This window comes from Festucalex cinctus, chromosome 9, assembly GCF_051991245.1.
Source record: "Festucalex cinctus isolate MCC-2025b chromosome 9, RoL_Fcin_1.0, whole genome shotgun sequence".
In the NCBI taxonomy this organism is placed as follows: Eukaryota; Metazoa; Chordata; class Actinopteri; order Syngnathiformes; family Syngnathidae; genus Festucalex; species Festucalex cinctus.
In genome coordinates, this window is record NC_135419.1 from 26,415,724 (window position 1) to 26,435,470 (window position 19,747).

The 19,747-nt window shown below is 40.4% G+C and overlaps 2 protein-coding genes across 8 annotated transcripts in view; one reads left to right on the forward strand and one right to left on the reverse strand.

Moving 5' to 3' along the window:
- LOC144025440 (uncharacterized) overlaps positions 1-19,747 on the reverse strand; it is a 443,835-nt gene that overhangs the window by 176,895 nt on the left and 247,193 nt on the right. The window lies entirely within an intron of this gene.
- The window catches only part of hars (histidyl-tRNA synthetase), a 169,395-nt gene that overhangs the window by 142,674 nt on the left and 6,974 nt on the right, over positions 1-19,747 (forward strand). For all 4 annotated transcript variants that reach the window (XM_077531440.1, XM_077531442.1, XM_077531441.1 and 1 more), the window contains one exon: positions 15,331-15,477. In XM_077531440.1, the coding sequence (XP_077387566.1) occupies positions 15,331-15,477 (147 nt within the window). The remainder of the gene's footprint in view (positions 1-15,330; positions 15,478-19,747) is intronic.

Sequence of the window (19,747 nt, forward strand, 5' to 3'; positions counted from 1 at the left end):
GCTGTTAGCTTGTGACGCGGCGCGGAGTTGTTCGAACACCGTGTTGGACATCACCGTGATGTCTGCGGCAGGATCTACAAGGGCTTCGTAGGTTAGAGCTCGCTCCAGGGTGACGCTCAGATAGAATTTACGAGCAATCCCCCTGGTGGTGAGATCACCTAAAAGCTGTTGGAACGGTCTCACGTCATCGGTTGATCGCGATACATGCGGGTCTGCTGTATTTGGATCAGCCTGCAGTACCAATATTGTTGAGTCAGAAGGCAGTTTAGTAGGCGTCTGAGTGTCGGCTACTGGAGGCCCCTCTGGTGACCTCTGCTGGTGGGTCACTTCAGTGGGCGTCCGGCCGTCGGTTAGTCATAAAGGCGGGTCTTTTGACGAGTCTTTTGACAATTTCAGGAGTGCCTTCAATATGCCGTTGGCAACTGCGTTGTGGTCAGTCTCGGAGTCGACTTGGCGGTTCCGGGACTCGCGGCAGGAATCGGTTGCTAGCGCGCGTTCGACTTTATCACGTTTTGGATGATAGCGCGGATCGGGCTTACCTTTAGCAAATTTGGAGCGCCGGCGGTCGTCAGCTTGCTTTTCTCCGTCCGATTTCTCGTCACGCGAGTAGTCGGTTTTGGAGCGCGGTTTCCGGTTTCGCGGGGCGCGGGACTGTTTTGACTTTTTTGATTTAGTCTGGTCTTCCCTCGGAGCAAAGGAGCAAGCTCCCTCCAGCTCTGAAGGAGGACCCACGTCCACTTTATAAATTCCTGCGTCGCCTACCTTGGGGGCGGATAATTTTAGCTTTGCATAGCCCCTAGCTGCTAAGTCACGTAGCTGCGAGCTATTCAGTGTCTCAGGACACAAAGCCAGTCCCAAGTAGTGGTTAAGGTTTTGTTGGAGGTTTCGGACAAACAACGTTTTAAAACCAGGATCTTCCTCCATGTTGGGCTCGTTACGAGTCCCAAAATAGGCATCGCGAAGACGACTATAGAAAGCCTGAGGAGCCTCCTGCTTTCCCTGTTTGACGAACATGGCGGCTTCCATGCCCGACAACCCAGGAGAACCGCCAAACTCGCGTGAGATGGCTTGGTGCAGTGCCAAGGGGTCAGACAACACATCAGCGGGCTGCCGTTCCAGCAGTCTGTTGACTGCTCGGCTGGACGTCATTTTGATCAAGTACAACTTATCTTCCACGGTTGCCATTGGGAACCGCTGGAGATGATAGTTGATGTCTTTCAAGTACTCTGTTGTGTTGTGGGACCCCCCTGGTTTCGGTTCGAATTTGGCTATATTTCGAGCCAGCTTGTCCAAATCTTTCCAGGCCACGCCCATTTGTCCCTCCAACGGGGGAGTCGACATGGGTCCACGTTGGAAACTGTCATCACCTGATGGCCCGAAAGCGTGTGGGGAGGCGGCCATTGGAGGTGCCAGGCCTAAAGCGGCGGTGGTCACTGGCGGCGTCCTCCAGGCGGTTCCGGACTCAGGTGGCAGTTTGAGCTGTGGTGCTGTGGCTCTGGGATCAGGAGGTCTGTGTGGGGGTGGAGCTCCCGGCCGGGAGGCTCCTCGGGAGACCTCATGCAACTGCTGCGCGCGTTGTAACTCATGTTTAATATGAGCTAACTCTGTCTCATATTCCTGCTGGCATTGTCGGAGGCGGGTAACCTCGGCTTCAGTCAATGCTAATTTGGTTCGCAGGTCATATGAGCGGTCCACTTCGGCATTACGTTCCTCCCTAAAGGTCTGTACCTGAACTTGGAGGCGCTTCACTTCATCGGTTGACTGAGCTAGCGACGAACTAACCCGAAAGTAATTAGCTTCTGCTAGCCGAAGTTGGTCTTTTGACGGTCGTTCAGTCAAGTCAGTCACCTCTACTTTTAGTTTGTGAATTTCATTTGCCGCGGATCTCAGCAGTTTTTCTTGCTCTCGATTTGTCTCTTCGGCGGACGCGAGAGCTTGGGTTAACTCACCAATCTTTTGATGGGAGTCGGGAGTGAAAGCAGACTCATCTGCATCACTGCCCAGATTTTCGGCTAGCGCCGCATCTGCGCGGGCTTCTGCCTCATCCAGCTGCGCTTTAACGTCATCCAGCTGGGTCTCCATGACCTTCACTCGGTCGTGGGCGGCTTCAAGCTGTGCCGTGGCGTCACGGCTCTGCTGTCGTGCCATGTCAAGTTGGTGTTTCACTTGACAATCCTCGGCATCGCTGAGCTTCAACTGAGCGGCAAGGTTCAAAGTCAGACATCCGAGCATTCGAATGAGTGATTTGTCTTTTAGGGCTTTTGTCTCAGCGTCACTCATGAGTTGCGCGAGGTTATCATTTAGCGTATTGACATCCGCATCCCGAATAGACTCAGCGTATCCAGGTAAGAAGTCCTTGGTCAGCTTCTGCACCAGTTGAGCTAAGGTCTCTAAGCTCTCACAGGGGCTGGGAGTCTCTCGGGGTGCTGCCATATTGTCAATAGCTTTTAGACGATCAACTTATACTAGCGTTTAATAGTTAGTTAATTAGCGTACGCAGTTAGCTAACTACCGCTATCAAGTATTATCGTCAACAATACACACTGGGTTCAAATTATCAAAAGGGAAATTGCCACAAAAGCAAAAGATTTGTAGTGGGCTATGCAACCCACAGCTTACACTATAGTTGTGAAAAATCAATTCCAGTTATCAAAACCAACAAAAACAAACAGCAACAAAAATAAAATAATAAATAAAGAAAAAGAAAAATTAATAATACTAACTTCAACTTGATTCACTCAGCAAAGAATAGCTTAAATGAGGGACAGAGTAACTCTGAAATGTTACAGCGGTCAATCCCAAAAGCTAAATAAAAAAAAATTCAAAATTTTTTTTTTTATTATTATTATTATTTTTTATTTTTTTGGGAAGTCGAGTTAAAAGTTGAAATTAAAATTAAATTAAATAAACAACAAAGCAAAAAAGGGGAAAATAAACTTAAAAGGGGTTAATAGTCTTAGTCAAATGACTGATTACAGTGTCAGTACAGTTTTATGCGAATGTCTTGTGGACGGGGTTTTTGGGACACCAAAAACTGCAAAACTGTACAGAAATATTAGGGCTGCCTCTCTAATAATAGCTCATTCGAACTCACACCTTCTTATTAACTAGACACAACCGAAAAACAAAAACAAAAGAACAAACAAAACAAAAAAAATTTAAAATAATGGATAAAAATGAGAAGAAAAACAAATAAAAGGGAAGGAAATAATAATAATAATACTAGGTCTACCAAATCAACTAAACAAACACAAAACCCTAAATTAAGTAGAATGTAAAGTCGAGAATACAGCTAGTTAGCCTAGTATGAAACTGGATAAGAGGGAATATGGAAAAAAAAGAGAAAAACACAACAGTGTAAATAGTTCCTTTATATTAATTTGACCCAGCAGTATGTTTGGTTGATGCAACCGTAATTGCTCTCACGCTGAGCAGCGTAAAAGACTAGAATGCGGTGGCTATTACTATAATCGTTAAACGCAAGCAGTCAATTAAGCCTACAACTGCGTTTAATCGGACGTGGATAATTTTTTTATTATCCTTGCGTACTAACAGTGACGACAATCACTATGTACAACGCTCGACACGGAAAACAATTCAAAAAGCAATGTGAAGTGACATTGAATCAGAATTGTCGCGGAGCAAGGAACACCGGCGTTAAAGCAGCAGTGGGGGGGCCGTCAGTTGTCTATTGACAGTGGAGCAAGCTCGAGTGATCTGTGTCACTCCAAACACTGAATGACAGCTGACAGCTTGCAGGATTCACTCCCTTTCGGGGCGTCTGCAGGCGTGGCTCAAACTCGCCAACGAGAAGGGAGGGGGAGGTACTCAACCACGCCTCCACGAGCCACACAGCTCTTCACAAGGACTATGGCGCCACCTTGTGGAAATGCGTACACTGTACAGGTAAGCAGCTAACGTCTTAGCGCTCTGTTAATCCGCTCGCCACGAGCTGCAACTTTGAGTCGGCGGCTACAAAAGCTCAGTCACGACTCAAACTTCTCCCACAAGCTAGGTGTAGGAGGAACACGGGGAAAGTGACTCGGACGTCGTTTGCGTTGCTCGCGGTTAGCTACTCCGAAGCACGTAACTCGAGTCGGGTCAACGCGACGCACGTAGGCTGTCACCTGACTTCCCACAATTTCCGGAAACACAACAACACAAAGACAAACAACTTCAAATTCAGCCAGCTGAAATCTAAAAGTTGCACAACTCGAGCTCTATCACGTACGTTTTCAAATACAAGCCACCATTTCCTCAAACGGTGACCGGCTCTTACCTAACTTCCAACAATCAATCCCGTTACTCTCATTTACTTATCGCAAACCACTGCGGTGGTGACACACGCAATATGGCGGCTTAAAAGACGCTTGATTCAAAGCTGAAGGGGAAAGTCAGTGCAGTTCTATGTAAGAAGAAATGTTTACCTTCTTACACAGAGACAAATGATTAGGTACCCTACGTGAAATGTGTTTTACTTTTCACGTCCAAAGTCTTGTATTTTCGAGTGGATCTTCTTATGTTTTGTAGCCTCACACGGCCGGCACCATTATGTAGCGATAATTGGGTCGTCTTTTGGACGAATTAATAATCTGGACGTTACAGAGGTAAATTGTATTTACCTCGATAACCTCTGGGGCACCACGTTGTCTTTGCTTTGGGTTAACAGGAGCAAACAACGACCAAAATCCTTCTTTCATCAGTCATTGATAATCTAAAGTCGCCACACTCGATATTCAGTGGTTCGTTGTACTAACAAAAGAATAATAATCCACTCGGAAACACAGATGACTTAGGCGGAATAAAGTTTATAAAACATGCATTTATTCACGATTGCTACACTACAGAATCAAAATACTGCCTATCTAACTATTCTACCGTCAGAAGAAAAGAAATAAAATAAAGCGAATGAAAATAAGGAAGGAGTGCGAATGAATAAAGAAACAGGGAAAAGAGAAAATTTGACCTGCCAGATTTGTGATGTTTCAAACGTAAGTGGCACACAGTGGATACGCCGAGGTAGAAATCAAGCGCACTTACGAGACTTGGAGTTGCGTAGAAACAAACAGAAGTGGCGGCCTTTTTGACAAAGGGGGAAAAATAGTCAATGTTCGTTGAAAAAGGCAAGAAAAAAAAGGGGTTTATTCCACAGAGCAAGGGAGCCACGCCAGGGGCCTGGCGTAGTTGCGCGGCTCGTCCCTTGATTGGTTGGTCGACTTGGCGAGGTTGGTTCTGCCGGACGGCTGCCCGGTTCCAGGTGGAGTTCGGTCCGCTACGCGCCTGCGTACGGGGAAGGCCAGCCGTTGGAGGTGAGCTAGCACCGCGGCGGGGCGCCACCGAATAGCAGGTGAGGTGCTGAGCGGCTGAGGTGCGCAACCTTGAGTCCAGCGGTGCGTTGCAAGTGTACCCGGGACCGCGAAGGTCGGGCGGGTAAGCACCGATAGTGGAACAAAAAAACAAAACAACAAAACAAAAGAGTCTTTAGTCAGCGTTGCAGTTTGCACTTGCTTTGGCGTGGCGTGGAGCGAGGATCCGATCTCGTTAACGGATCCTGCCAGGAAAGAAAAAGGCCACGTGGTTTGCAAGTTTGAACAAAGAGTTCGAGCAGCCTGGGACACTTGCGGGTCGTGCCAGGGAGTTTTTTTGTTGAGGCTTGTGAGAGCAGGAAGAGGGCAAGAGAGCGAGCGGGGGTCTGCTCGTCCTTTTTAAAGTCTCTGGGTGGGGCTTCAGCAGGTGATGGCACACCCTTCTGTTCGCTCGCGCAGACTTTAAGAGGAAAATTATTAAAAAGATTAATAATTTGGCATTAAATTTGGTCAGTCTGGCAAATCAGTTTTCCCACACAACCCGTTTAACACACACTATAACTAATGCATCATAAACTAACTTGTGAGGTAACTTCTACTTGTCTAATCTGACTGAGCTGAGAGATATTGATTATCTTGCATTCTTTATGGAGGACACATGAAATAGGATGTTCATACACACAAAGATATAACATGAATCATTCGTAGTTCAGTTGTCTGTCAAGAATTATCATGGTATAGATGTGTAAAATGCGGTTACTTATGTGAATTGTCACTAAGGATAGTTCCAAGTTTCGCCACTTGGAGGTGTTGTTGCTCCATCTAGACGTTCCAGGAAGGGCGAGGCGCCAGAGTATCCTTTTGTGATTGATAAGAAGTCATGAACATTCCTTTGATCGGTCATTTGTGTATTCCAAACCATTGGAGCCATTTGTTCGGGCTCCGAGAAGACTGCTTGAAATACACTCCTTTGGCAGACGCATAAATTCCTTTGTCACCTGGTCAGTGGCTTCAAAAGAGTTTTGTTGGTGGCTGGGTAACCACCTGTAGGGCTGACCAGGCTGGATCCTGTCTGGGCAGTGGCATATTCATGCACTGCAGAGAATTTGCTTTAAGAGAAGCAAACTAAAAAAAAAATGAGAGGGTGAAATGGACCTAGGCAATAGTTGTTACACCTCCATGGGACTCTTTTGGGCCGAGCGGTTCCGTTGTAACGGCTGTTTAGAACCCTTTCGGCAGTGGTTCTGCAGCGCCGGTCGTCGGGGGACGAGAGGGGCCGTCATCACCTGTCACCTGATTGACCGACAGCAACGCATTTTGCGCGAGAGAACCCAAAGGTGCTGGCCGGTCTTCACCAAAGTCACAAAAATACGGTATATACAATCAATATAATAATCTTTTACAACAACGCTGAACTATATTTACAATTTAAAAGGTACTTGTGGATGGATTTGTAATGGTTGTGGTAAAAAAAAAAAAAAAAAAAAAATAGCGGTCGTGTGTCCCCATTAACTTGAATGAGAGCGCCAGCGGGAGAGTTCTTCATTCACAAATAGCTTCGTGACTCGCAAGCCGGTCCTGAATCGCAATATTCCCATCCATATTAAACTGTAAATATGGTTCAATGTTGGCGTGACTTGCCACTCATGAAATGTTATGGCAGATCCGCACGCATTGGGGAACACAAGCTTGGCTTGGAGAGTTCACATGACATACATATATATATATGTGTGTACATATATATATGTGTACATATATGTACATATATATATATATGTGTATATATATATATATATATATATATATGTGTGTGTGTGTGTGTATATGTGTGTGTGTGTGTATACGTGTGTGTGTGTGTGTATATATGTGTGTGTGTGTGTGTGTGTATATGTGTGTGTGTGTGTATATGTGTGTGTGTGTGTGTGTATATATGTGTGTGTGTGTGTGTGTGTGTGTATTAATGTGTATATATATATATATGTGTGTGTGTGTGTGTGTATATATATATATATATGTGTGTGTGTGTGTGTGTGTGTATATATATGTGTGTGTGTGTGTGTATATATATATATATATATATGTGTGTGTGTGTGTGTGTGTGTGTGTATATATATATATATATGTGTGTGTGTGTGTGTGTGTGTGTGTATATATATATATATATATATGTGTGTGTGTGTGTGTGTGTATATATATATATATATATATATATATATATATATATATATATATATATATATATATATATATGTGTATATATATATATATATATATATATATATATATATATATATATATATATGTATGTATATATGGGTGTGTGTGTGTGTGTATATATGTACATATATAGATAATGGGTTATAAAACTGAGAATATGAATTTATATTGTGTATAGGCTATATTATAATAATAATAATAATAATAATAATCATATATAACTATATATAAAAATATATTCTTAAAAAAAAATCTCGCTTAGGTCACTATTTACTTTATTGTTATGTTGAATCCCCCACAGATTTCCTTCACACTCACTTCCCCCCTCGTTTTTTCACTATTATACTTATCTAATTGTTATCTCTCTCTTTATATAAATTATATAAACTGCCTAATTACTCTTTTGTTATGCTATAATATGTTAATATTAATAAGCAGCTCATACAGATGTATACATAGGACTGAGTCTACATTGTTTGTATGCAGAAATTAGTTCTGGCCTCCTGGAATGTGTGTGGTGCTCGCTCCCAGGCAAAAAGAATAAAAATTTTAGACCATCTCTCTAAATTTAAGGCAGATATTTGTCTCCTACAAGAAACCCACCTACAAAAATCAGAAGAAAAAATATTTATCGATAGAAATTTTAGTCAAGTTTCCTCTGCCTCCTATAATAGTAGACAAAGAGGTGTCTCTATACTTATACATAAGAATTTATTCTTTACTCTAAATAATATAGTAATAGATTTAGAGGGCCGATATATTATTATTCAGGTAACTATATTTAATAAAGTATATACAATTGGTAATTTATATGCCCCAAATAATGATGACCCGGCTTTTTTCCATGAATTTTTCTCTCGGTTACTTGATTTAGCAGCAAATTCTACTATTATTATTGGAGGTGATTTTAACACGGTCTTAAACCCATTAATAGATCGTTCTAATAATACGATATATACAAGGCGATTACGATCCGGTAAAGTAATAGAGGAATATATGGATGATTTTGGTCTCAGCGACGGTTGGAGACTTCAAAACCCAACAGAAGGAATTTACTTTCTTCTCTGCGGTGCACCGATCATTCTCAAGAATTGATTTTTTCCTTACAAATAATTCTATTGCTGATAAAACTGCTATAAAAATACATTCTATAATTATTAGTGATCATGCACCAGTCTCCCTCACTCTACAAATTGACTATACCTTTAAACCACCCCCGATAAGGCGTTTTAACATCTCACTACTGAAAGACGTGGAGTTTGATAAAATTATAAGAAGGGAATGGGCAGATTTTTTGGAAATAAATGACTCTCCAAATATATCTCCATCTCTTCTCTGGGAAGCAGGGAAAGCGGTAATTAGAGGAAAAATTATATCATATTCAACTTGTAAAAAGAAACAGGATCAAAAATTAGTAAAATACTTGGAAGATAAAATGAAACAACTAACGGATGAATATGCAACAAACCCAAATAATCAAATATGGACTGAATTACAAAATATAAAAATACAGTTAGATAACATGTTATCTAAAAAGAGTTTATAATACAACAGTTGAGATGTAATAATTTTGAACATAATAACAAATCAGGTAAATTTCTGGCAAATCAACTTCAACGTAATCGGGAAAAATCTCTTATAACGGCTATTAAAGGTACAAATGGTGAATGCACACAATCACCAGAAGAAATTAACCATATTTTCTATAACTATTATCGTAATACTCAGAAATTAATAGACCTAACCCTGAATATATTGAGGCATTCCTTAATAGCTTAAATATACCTGAGTTATTTACTGAACATAAAGATACTCTACATGCCCCGCTTACTATAGATGAGTTGTATAGTGCTTTAGACAGTATGCCTAATGGCAGAGCACCTGGTCCAGACGGTTATCCGGCTATATTTTATAAACACTTCTGATTAATGTTTGCTCCGTTATTTTTAAGAGTAGTAACTGAAATTAAAACTAATGGTGATATACGTCAACATATGAATATAGCAGCAATTAAACTTTTATTAAAGCCAGAAAAATACCCCACCCTCCCATCAAGTTACCGACCGATATCACTAATAAACACCGATATTAAAATTATCGCCAAGGCCTTGGCATCTAGACTAGAGACAGTAATATCGACAATTATTCATAGCGATCAAGCAGGTTTTATTAAAGGTCGTCATTCTACTAATAATATTAGGAGGCTCTTTAACTTGATTAGTATGTCACAGCGGCATGACAAAAAGGCAGTTGTTATTTCGCTGGATGCAGAAAAAACCTTTGATAAAGTTAACTGGTCCTTCCTCTTTGCTGTCCTAAATAAATTTGGCTTCGGGGAGTCATTCATTCAATGGGTCTCACTCAGTATTATATGATTCTCCTAAAGCTACAGTTACTACTAATGGGATTACATCACAGAGTTTTACTCTACAAAGAGGCACAAGACAAGTGTGCCCAATGTCTCCTTTAATATTTGCTATATTTATTGAGCCGCTTGCACTAGCTATACGTCAGGATAGACGGATTCAAGGAATCCACTCCGGGACAATAGAACATAAAATTAATCTATATGCCGATGATATATTACTCTATTTAGAAGAACCTGCTATCTCGTTAGGAGAAGCATTTAACTTAACTAAATTCTCTCACTTATCAGATTATTCTATTAACTGGACAAAATCAACATTACTACCTATTACAGAAAATTCATGGAACTCCACAAGTCAGGATCCACACTACTCCTTTCCTACAGGTAATTTAAAATACTTAGGTGTTAAAATTTCACTTAAGTTAACTGAATTAACTTGTTTAAATTTTTTACCATTACTGGATAGCATCCGCAGTGACCTGGAGCGCTGGAATAATCCTCCTATCTCTTTTAATAAGACGAATAGCTACTATAAAAATCAAAGTTTTACCAAAGATAAATTATTTATTTACAATGATTCCATTTAAACCTATTAAGGAATGCCTCAATATATTCGTCTAACTGCTTCCAATCGCTGGACTCTGCTATCACAAAATTCTATTGGAATAAAAAAAAGCAAAGATTAGTCTATCCACTTCAGGAAAGTAAATCTAAAGGAGTTTTAGAGGCACCAAACTTTATATACTACTATATAGCTAATCAACTACAATATCTTGTGCTATGGACACAACCCAACAGAGATATTAACTGTTGGTTGGAACTGGAGCAGAAGGATTGTAATAACCTTAGACTCTCAGATTTACTCTTTATTACAAAATCGATAAAACGACGTAATTGTTTTAAAAACCCAATGATAGCCGCCACCCTGACTGCCTGGAGAAAGGCATTAGAAATGATAAACTCCCAATTGGCATAACCCCAACTTTCAACTTAATAATCAGTCGTTCCATTTAGGTTTATGGGAGCAGAAAGGAATTACACACCTTCATCATCTTTTCTCAGATAAGTTATATCGTATATAAACTTGGTCCAAAAATATTAAATAAAAAACGGATATTTCTTACATTATCTGCAAGTTAAAAATATGGTTAAGAAACAAATCCCAACACTTCAGGATACGCTCCAACTGCCTGTCTTAGCTAAAGATATTATAAAGCTTTCTCCAACAATAAAAAAAAAATATCAAAAATATATAAGTTATATTTATACACAGACAAAACGTATTTACCGAGTTTAAAATGGGAAAAAGACTTGTCTATAGTTCCGGAACCAGACTTTTGGACCCAAATCTGTGTAAATGTATTTAAAATGACAAAACATACAAATTTGCAACTTATCCAATATAAGATACTTCATAGAACATATATTATGCAATATGATGAAAAAAATGGGACTCTCTGACTCCGACGTTTGTCTCCAGTGTTCACAAAACACTGCCGACACTTATCTTCATGCTTTATGGTCATGTACTCCAGTGCTGTATTTTTGGACTAAAGTCTTGGAAAAGCTATCTGATACATTAAACTGTAGGCTTCCTTTATCTCCAAGATTGTGTTTACTAGCTGACTTAACAATAACTGATCTACCATGTAAACAATCTCAATCTACACTTATAGCCCTTACTTTTACTTGAAAAATAATCCTTGTCAATTGGAAAAATAAACAATCTCTAAATATCGACCACTGATAAAACCTACTAATAAATTATATCTTAATGGAAAAAATCTCTGCTTTAAATAAAAATCAAGTATCAAGATTTAAACAAATATGGTCTAGGTACATAGAACATTTTAATCTTAATTTGGAAACTTAATTCTGCCTAGATTCTGCCTGTTAACGAGAGCCACCACATCGTTATAACTTCGGTATTTGCTGTTTCTGTACTTGGTATTTTGTAACTGATTGTTTTTATTTTTATATAGTCAGGAACCTAGTTTCTGCCAGTGGGCTCGAGTACGCCACACTCAACGACACTCTATGCTCACTAACTCCATAAGATTTATTTCCAGTGGGCACAAAGCATCAACACTTGGTGTTACTGCATGCGGGTTAGTCAATTTTCTTGATGCTGTCCCCCGTGGCCGGGCGGGGGTGGCTCTGCCCAACCCGTTGTCTGCTCGGTGGCAGTTGCGTCTTGGCCACTCCCTGGGCCCCCTGTGGGGTGCCGTGTTGGGGTGCTTTCCCTGCGCGGCCCGCTGCTCCGTGCCCGGCGGCGCGGTTCGTGGCGGGTGGGCCTCTGGTGTGCCCCGTGACCCAACCCTGTCCGGTAGCCCTGCTGCGCTGGCCCTGTCCACCTGTCGGGTTGCCAGATGGGTGTGTGTGGTGTGTGTGTGTGTGGGTGTGGGTGTTCTTGTACATAATACATAGTGAGGACCAAAATACGTCTTTATCCAACAGAATGAGGACATTTTTGTGAAGTGAGGACATTTTGGCCGGTCCTCACTTTGCAAGACCTCTTTTTGAAGGTCAAGACTTGGTTTTAGAGTTTAGGTTTGAATTGGGTTATGGTTGGGGTTAGGGTAAGGCTTAGGTTTAGGCAATCATTTTTGATGGTTGCGGCTTGGGTAAGGCTTTAGGAAATGCATTATATCAATGGATGTCCTCACAAAGATATATGTACAAGGGTGTGTGTGTGGGTGTGGATGTGTGTGTGTGGGGGTGGTGGTGTGTGTGTGTGTGTGTGTGTGTGTGTGTTCTTGTACATAATACATAGTGAGGACCAAAATATGTCTTTATCCAACAGAATGAGGACATTTTTGTGAAGTGAGGACATTTTGGCTGGTCCTCACTTTGCAAGACCTCTTTTTGAAGGTCAAGACTTGGTTTTAGAGTTTAGGTTTGAATTGGGTTATGGTTGGGGTTAGGGTAAGGGTTAGGTTTAGGCAATCATTTTTGATGGTTGCGGTTAGGGTAAGGCTCTAGGAAATGCATTATGTCAATGGATGTCCTCACAAAGATATATGTACAAGGATGGGTGTGTGTGTGAGTGTGTGTATCATATCATCGCTGTTTTTTTTTTGTTGTTTTTTTTTGTTTTTGTTTTTTTTTTTTTTTGGTGCGCTTTTGGGATGTCTGCCTTCAGTTTCATCCAAAAAACGGAAACGTAAAGTGCCGGTTGATGCCATCCCCATGTATAAGAGGCGAAAGGAACCGGTGTCTGTGTAAGATGTGATCGGGCTGCCAGATTGTATTGATTGTCCGTTTACAATTGCAAATACAATACAATACACTAATTACTAATAATTACAATAACAAAATGTATGCACTAAAATATGGCACTTTACTGTACTGTATTTTAATTTATGTAATTCAATCTCCGGTGTGATAACCTTATTTATTTATTTATTGAATTTTTATTTTGTATTTTATTATTATTATTATTATTATTATTAATTAAATCTCTGGTGTAATTACCTTATTTATTGATTGATTGAATTCTTTTTTATTTTATTATCTGTTCTTATTGCTGCTGGAAATGTAAATTTCCCAGAGGTAGCCATCCCAAAGGGATCAATAAAGTCAAGTCTAAGTCTATTGCTGACAAGAGTGCTCACCGTCTGTCAGGCATACAAACCTTAATGCCCAGGCTTCTTCCACTGGTTTGCTGTATGCTAACAAGTGGAAGTTGTTTGCGGAGTGGTGTGCCGGCTGCAGGGTGGATCCCGTAACGTCCCCAGTTCCTGCCGTTTTAGAATTCCTTTAGTCTGTTTTGGGTAAGGGGCATACCCCCTTCTAAGCTCAAGGGTTACGTGGCGGCCGAAATGGCCGCCCCGCAGGCCTTCGTTGGCACCCCGACGGGGAGGGTGTCACATTGTGGCCAACTGCTGCTTTTGTCCCCAGTTTTGTCTGGCTCTCAAGACACCCGCTCTATTCATCTCACTTGTTTTGCTCCTCCGTCGTCAGACGGTGATGTCGCTCAATGTCTTTGTTGTCCAGTGAGAGCGCGCTGCTCTTATGTGGGTGTGCTATGGCATGTTTCCGTAAATCCTCCCAGCTCTTTGTGTCTTATGGCATCGCCTCTCTCAGTGGATTGGGGATGTGATTCGGCAGACGTACCGGGTCTCTGGTCGTCCCCCTCCTGCGGTGTGCAGAAACTCTACCAGGACTCCACGTCATGGGCCGTGCTAATGGGCGTGACCTTGGAGGACATCTGTGTGACTACTTCCTGGTTGTCGCCTTGCACATGCTTCAGATTTTACAGCTTGGATGTCACCTCTCCTCATCCACTGGATGTGGTTCTCTGCCTTTCGAAGGCCCCTCTGTGAGGTTTGGTTTCCAGGGTCCTCGTGACGTCGCTGGTATTCGGCGTTCCGTGCTGTTTCAGCACCGCCACCTGGCGGTAGGGTTGAACGAAATAGAACGACTGTTACGAATGTAACTACAGTTCTGAGTTCTGAACGCCAGCATTGCTTGTCACTCAGAGCCCTTGTTTTTTTTGCGCGAGAAGGTTCTGAGAGACAGTGTTCCGGTTCCCTTCCCCTCTTATACTACCCCTCGCAAAAAGTATGGAATCAGCAGTCTTGGACGAGCACTCAGACATTTTATTCTGTAGATCAAACTCAGATGAAAACCATGAAACAGTCGTAAAGTCTTTCCAAAGTGCAACATAAGGCTTTCATTTGGAACAGTCTTTTGGAATACTCATCTTTCAAAGGAAATCTTAAATGTTGAGAAAAAAAAAAAAAACATTCACACTTCAAAATGTTTGCTTTGTTCTTGTTTACTGCAAAACTGATGTTTATGTACAGCACTTTGTATACAGCAACGCCTGTTCTTAAAACGCTTTATAAATAAAATTGAGTTGAAGGACAATCAGAAGTCCGACCATTATCTCTTTGTACATTTTGTTTTTATCGAGTCGTCTTACTATGGCATTATATTGTTTTATTGCAATGTTCTTATTTGTTTTATCTTGATTTTGTATTTCTACGTGATGTGTATTTTGTTTTTATTTATAGGGGACTACAGATGCAAATTAGCAACTACTGCTAGAATCTGACATATTTACAACTTTGTTCATTAAAGTGTATTGTCTCTTTCAAATAAATGAAATGAAATTAATTCATAGTATAGTCGCTAGTGTGCTTGCTCTGTAAGCAGCAAGGTCCCGGTTCAAAACCAGCCCAGGTTTATTTTTTCCCCCTCCTTCTTTCCTCTCTCTTCTTCTCTCTCCTCCCCTCCTCCTCCATGATTTCTTGCGGCAAGGAGCCGTTTTGTTACAAATGTCGTAATGGTGTAATCCCTTTAATATACCAAAAGTTGAATACAGAAAAATCTTAACATGAACACATGTCCTCTTACTTTTCCTAATAATCAGTGCTCAATCCAATCTGCTGAAGTATTAATATGGGATGTTTATATTTCTGTGCACATCTGAAGGCGGAGGTGATGTACAAGAGGAACCCCAAATTGCTCAGTCAGCTACAGCACTGTGAGGAATCAGGGATCCCCCTTGTAGCCATCCTTGGTGAACAGGAGCTGAAAGATGGTGTTGTGAAACTCCGTGTTGTGGCCACTAGAGAGGAGGTACAGTGTTCGACGCATTCTGAAATGAAAATATTTCTGCACTTTTTGCACTATAAATGTACAACCAGTACAATGCAATTGGGGGAAAAAAAAAAAAATATATATATATATATATATATATATATATATATATATTTCAGAGGTGGGTGGTGAAATAATAAGAGGCCTTTTAAATGATAGTGGGTGTTTGTCGACTCCCATTTAACATGAGTTTGAATTTGGTCAGTTTTAATAAGAGCTGTCAAGCAATTAATTTTTTAAAATCAGATTAATCACATTGTAGAATTTTGATTAATCACAATTGCTTTATTAAAAAGGCTTTTTATCAACATTTTTTGCCCGCCAAATTTAAAGCACACCTGTTATGTGTTCTTTCGACATTTCATGTTAATGTTTTTCAACATTTTTCGATCCATTGTACATGTTCATCCTACTTTTTCTACTCAGTTAATTACTTGCATAATTTAAAATGGGGAAAGCAATTACCCCAATAGTTTGACATGAACAAATATTCTGAATGTCATACGCAAATATTAAATGCTTTACAGTGGTACCTCTACTTACAAACGTCTCTTCATATGAAATTTATGAGCTACGAAACGCCTCAACGGGAAAATATTGCCTCTTGTTACGAAAGAATATCTAGATACGATAGGTGAAAATACATGATCAAACGCAACATACTTTCAGCTATGGCTATTACCTACCATAGGTATCTATGAGCGTAGATACTAGATCGGTGTCTGTGCATTTTTCTGGCATCCCATTGGCAAGAGGAACCTTTACCATAGGTATCTATGAGCCTAGATAATAGATCGGTGTCTATCCAGTGTCCTCATCATTCATCCCGCGGCCCATGAGGTGTTTCGTAAATGTATTATTAACTAATGGCCGACGAATTTTTGCAAAAATTCAAACAATTGGTGATTGATGAAGGCACAGTAAGTTTTTAATTGCGACGAGACGGACCTTTTTTGGAAAAAGATGCCTCGCCATACCGGAAGTTTCGGAATTTGTTTAAAAGAATCACCCAGAAAAACTGTTCACCAGTTGGGCGTTTGCTCACCAAGATGATGTTTGCCTTGGACATTTTCGAAGGATTGTTTATTAAGGGGGGGAGCAAACATCCTTGAATCAGTTCTTTACAAAACACCAGGCAAAAAACACTTCTGAGAGAGAAGATGAACCAAAGAGGGCAAAAAATGATGAGGACAGCAGTTAAAAAGGTAAATGACCATCGTTTTTATTCTTTACTCTATTCTTTGTTTTTTACATTACGCACAACTCTCATTTATTGTGCAATAATCTAATTGTAACATGTATTTGTTACATGTTTTGTTGCATTTTTATGTGTGATAAAACATTTATGTCTGAATTTTGGGAGGCTTGGAACGGATTAGGGCATTTACATGGAAAATGCATCTCTACTTACAAAATTTTCTACTTAAGAACTTTCTTCCAGAACCAATTAATTTCGTAAGTAGAGGCACCACTGTACTTTAATGCATGTAGTATGTTTATTGCTCAAACACAACCTGTGCGACCTTTAACGTAATCATCTGCTGTCAAAATTAATTATGTGATTAATCTGCGTGAATACATGATTGTGATATTTTTTTGTGATTAATTAACGCTTTAACTTTGACAGTACTAGTTATAACTAGACTAAGTGCAATTTCAGGAGAAATTGCGTGAGAATGCTGACTGCTAAGAGCTGAATGCTAAGATTTGAATGCATGTGGAATGCTTATGAAGCCAATTGAGAGATAAATTATAACCTCCTGGTTACTGGACAATGTGCTTTTTTCAACTGTGCTTTATCAACTTTGCCATGTGGAAAGTTACTTGGAAAAAAGTTCAATGTCTGTCCCATTGAAAATGAATGGGAAAAAGTTGATTTTAAATGTTAAATTGTGCAAATACTGTTGGTAATGTGGAATCAGACGATATATACCCCGGAATTTTTGAAGCTAGTTGAAATTTGAACAATGTAAATTGGAAGTATTATGTGGGAGTTGTTACATGACAAAAAGTGTGGAGAATAAAAATCACAATAACATATGTGGGAATGCTTCAAACTCATTCAATGTATCAAACAGAAATAAATACTACATGAGCACATTGCAGGGAGTACTTGGAATAATTTTATAATTTTTTTTATTCCAGATCAAAAATCTCTGTCATAGACTCATCAAAATCAGAACAGCCGCATGGCAACCTAAAATTCTCATAAAACTCGTTTTTTTTTTGTTTTTTGTTTTTTAAGCCTACACATAAGAAAATATGAAATAAGACACATGAAAAAGCTGTCCTGCCATTGGATCAGAGCATTCAAGGGCCAATAGGATATCTTAGATCGGCATGCAGTGAACATGTCACATACCAGTGAATGTCGTGCACCAGCAAGACGCAAGATGCTTTAAGATTGTTATTGTATGTTCTTTTTAGTAAATTTTGTAACCTATTTTCATTTATTTTTCTTCCTCTGAATGTTAACTGTTTCTTGATGCTTATGTGTTGTCTTTCCTTGTGTAAAGCACATTGAGTTGCCTTGTGTATGAAATGTGCTATACAAATAAACTTGCCTTGCCTTGCCTTGCATCCAAAATCCTATATTAACGTTGGAATTAATGGTATCGGCATGTTACTTGTGAGTAGTCAACGATACCGATACCACTGTTTTAATGCAGTATCGGCATCGGAACAACACTAATTTTAACCACTTAATATATCCAAAAAATATTTCCAAAAGTGCCCTTCCCTTTTTATCAACAATTTTTGTTTTTAACAATTTTTGTTTTTCTTTTGCCATTACATTCATTTTTGGTTAATGTATGACGTCTTTTTTGTTTTTTTTAATCTGAGACACGATGATGACCACGGACTCACTACTGTTCATGTTTGTTTTTGGGGTTTTTTGTGTGTGTGTTTTTTTTTGTTTTTTTTGGGGCTGTCGTTCATTTTGAGTTTGATGACGTAATAGCGGGCACGTCTCAGTTCTCCTATCTGCTGCTCATGCTAGTTGTGTACATTGACAGAAAGCCACAAACGGAGAAATTAGATACTTGCAGTATGCGTTGAGCTTAGCTGGTGTGTTGGCTGAGGGACATACCTGTGTAGTTTGAATCCATGCATTGGATCGTCACGGGAGTTATTCTTTTGGGTCGCGTGCAGTACCAACGCCGGGACATACAAGTGCACTGAGAGGACTCGAGAGCCATGGGAAATACCGAGATGTACATCATGGGCTTCTGCTAGCTCCTGTCTTCAGTTGCATGTTGTCACTCGTTGTGTGTGCGCGCTATCCCGTGCCGTGTCGCGAGCCCGGCGTTGACGGTGGACGAGCCCACCAAAAAGGTGCGTAAAGTCTTTGCATTATGTTTACAACATCCGGGGAATGAAGCATCTATGAGCGCTACTTTGCTAGCTCTCTGTAAACACGGAAGTAGTTTGAATAGCGATGCTACTGAAAGGTAAACAAAACAAGTAGAGCACGGCGCAGAACTCTTGCTATTGTTATGAAAACCATAAAGCCTCACTCGCAACCAATTCACAGCCACGCAATATCCGGTCCACAGCTTTACAAACAATGTATCTAAGGATTCCCGGCGGATTTTGTATCGGTTGACGAGTCTGCTACCGATACGGTCGTTTAGCTCCCCTTGACGAACGATGATCCGGTTGAATCGTTTTTTTTGTCCCACCCCTACTTCATACTGAAGTTGGTGGTCATATAAGTTGGTCGTGTTGCCTCTAGATCCTGGCTATTCGCTGATAGCACATTTTGTATCTGGCGCTTTTCTTTTGGTCCACGTAATTTTTGTCGAATCCGAAATACGTCCAAATAACAGACCTACGCCCTTCTTTGGCAAAAATCGCTCTCTCCCCCTCCATTGTAGCGGCAGAAGTCCCTTCTTCCATTAAATACACTTCGCGCAACAAAATAAATAAAAATAAAATAAAAAGAAGGCACCGGAGCGCAGACTAAAAGTATGAGCCAACAACACTGATTGGCCAGTGCCATTATTAAGACTCGCGCATCGGCAATTGTGGTTGGCTAATACAGCTGTCACTCAAACGCCAAAGGGGAAAAAAGCAAAATTATCTAAAACCCCGCACTGTTTTGCGATTAGGTTATTGCACTTGGTCAAACCTCGATGTGGTTAGATTTAGATGAATCGTGCAGCCCTACCGTACATTGTGAATTAAAAGTTGAATGTGAAGAAAATCGCAAATTAAATCCAAATCACAAAATTTGTCAAAAAAAATC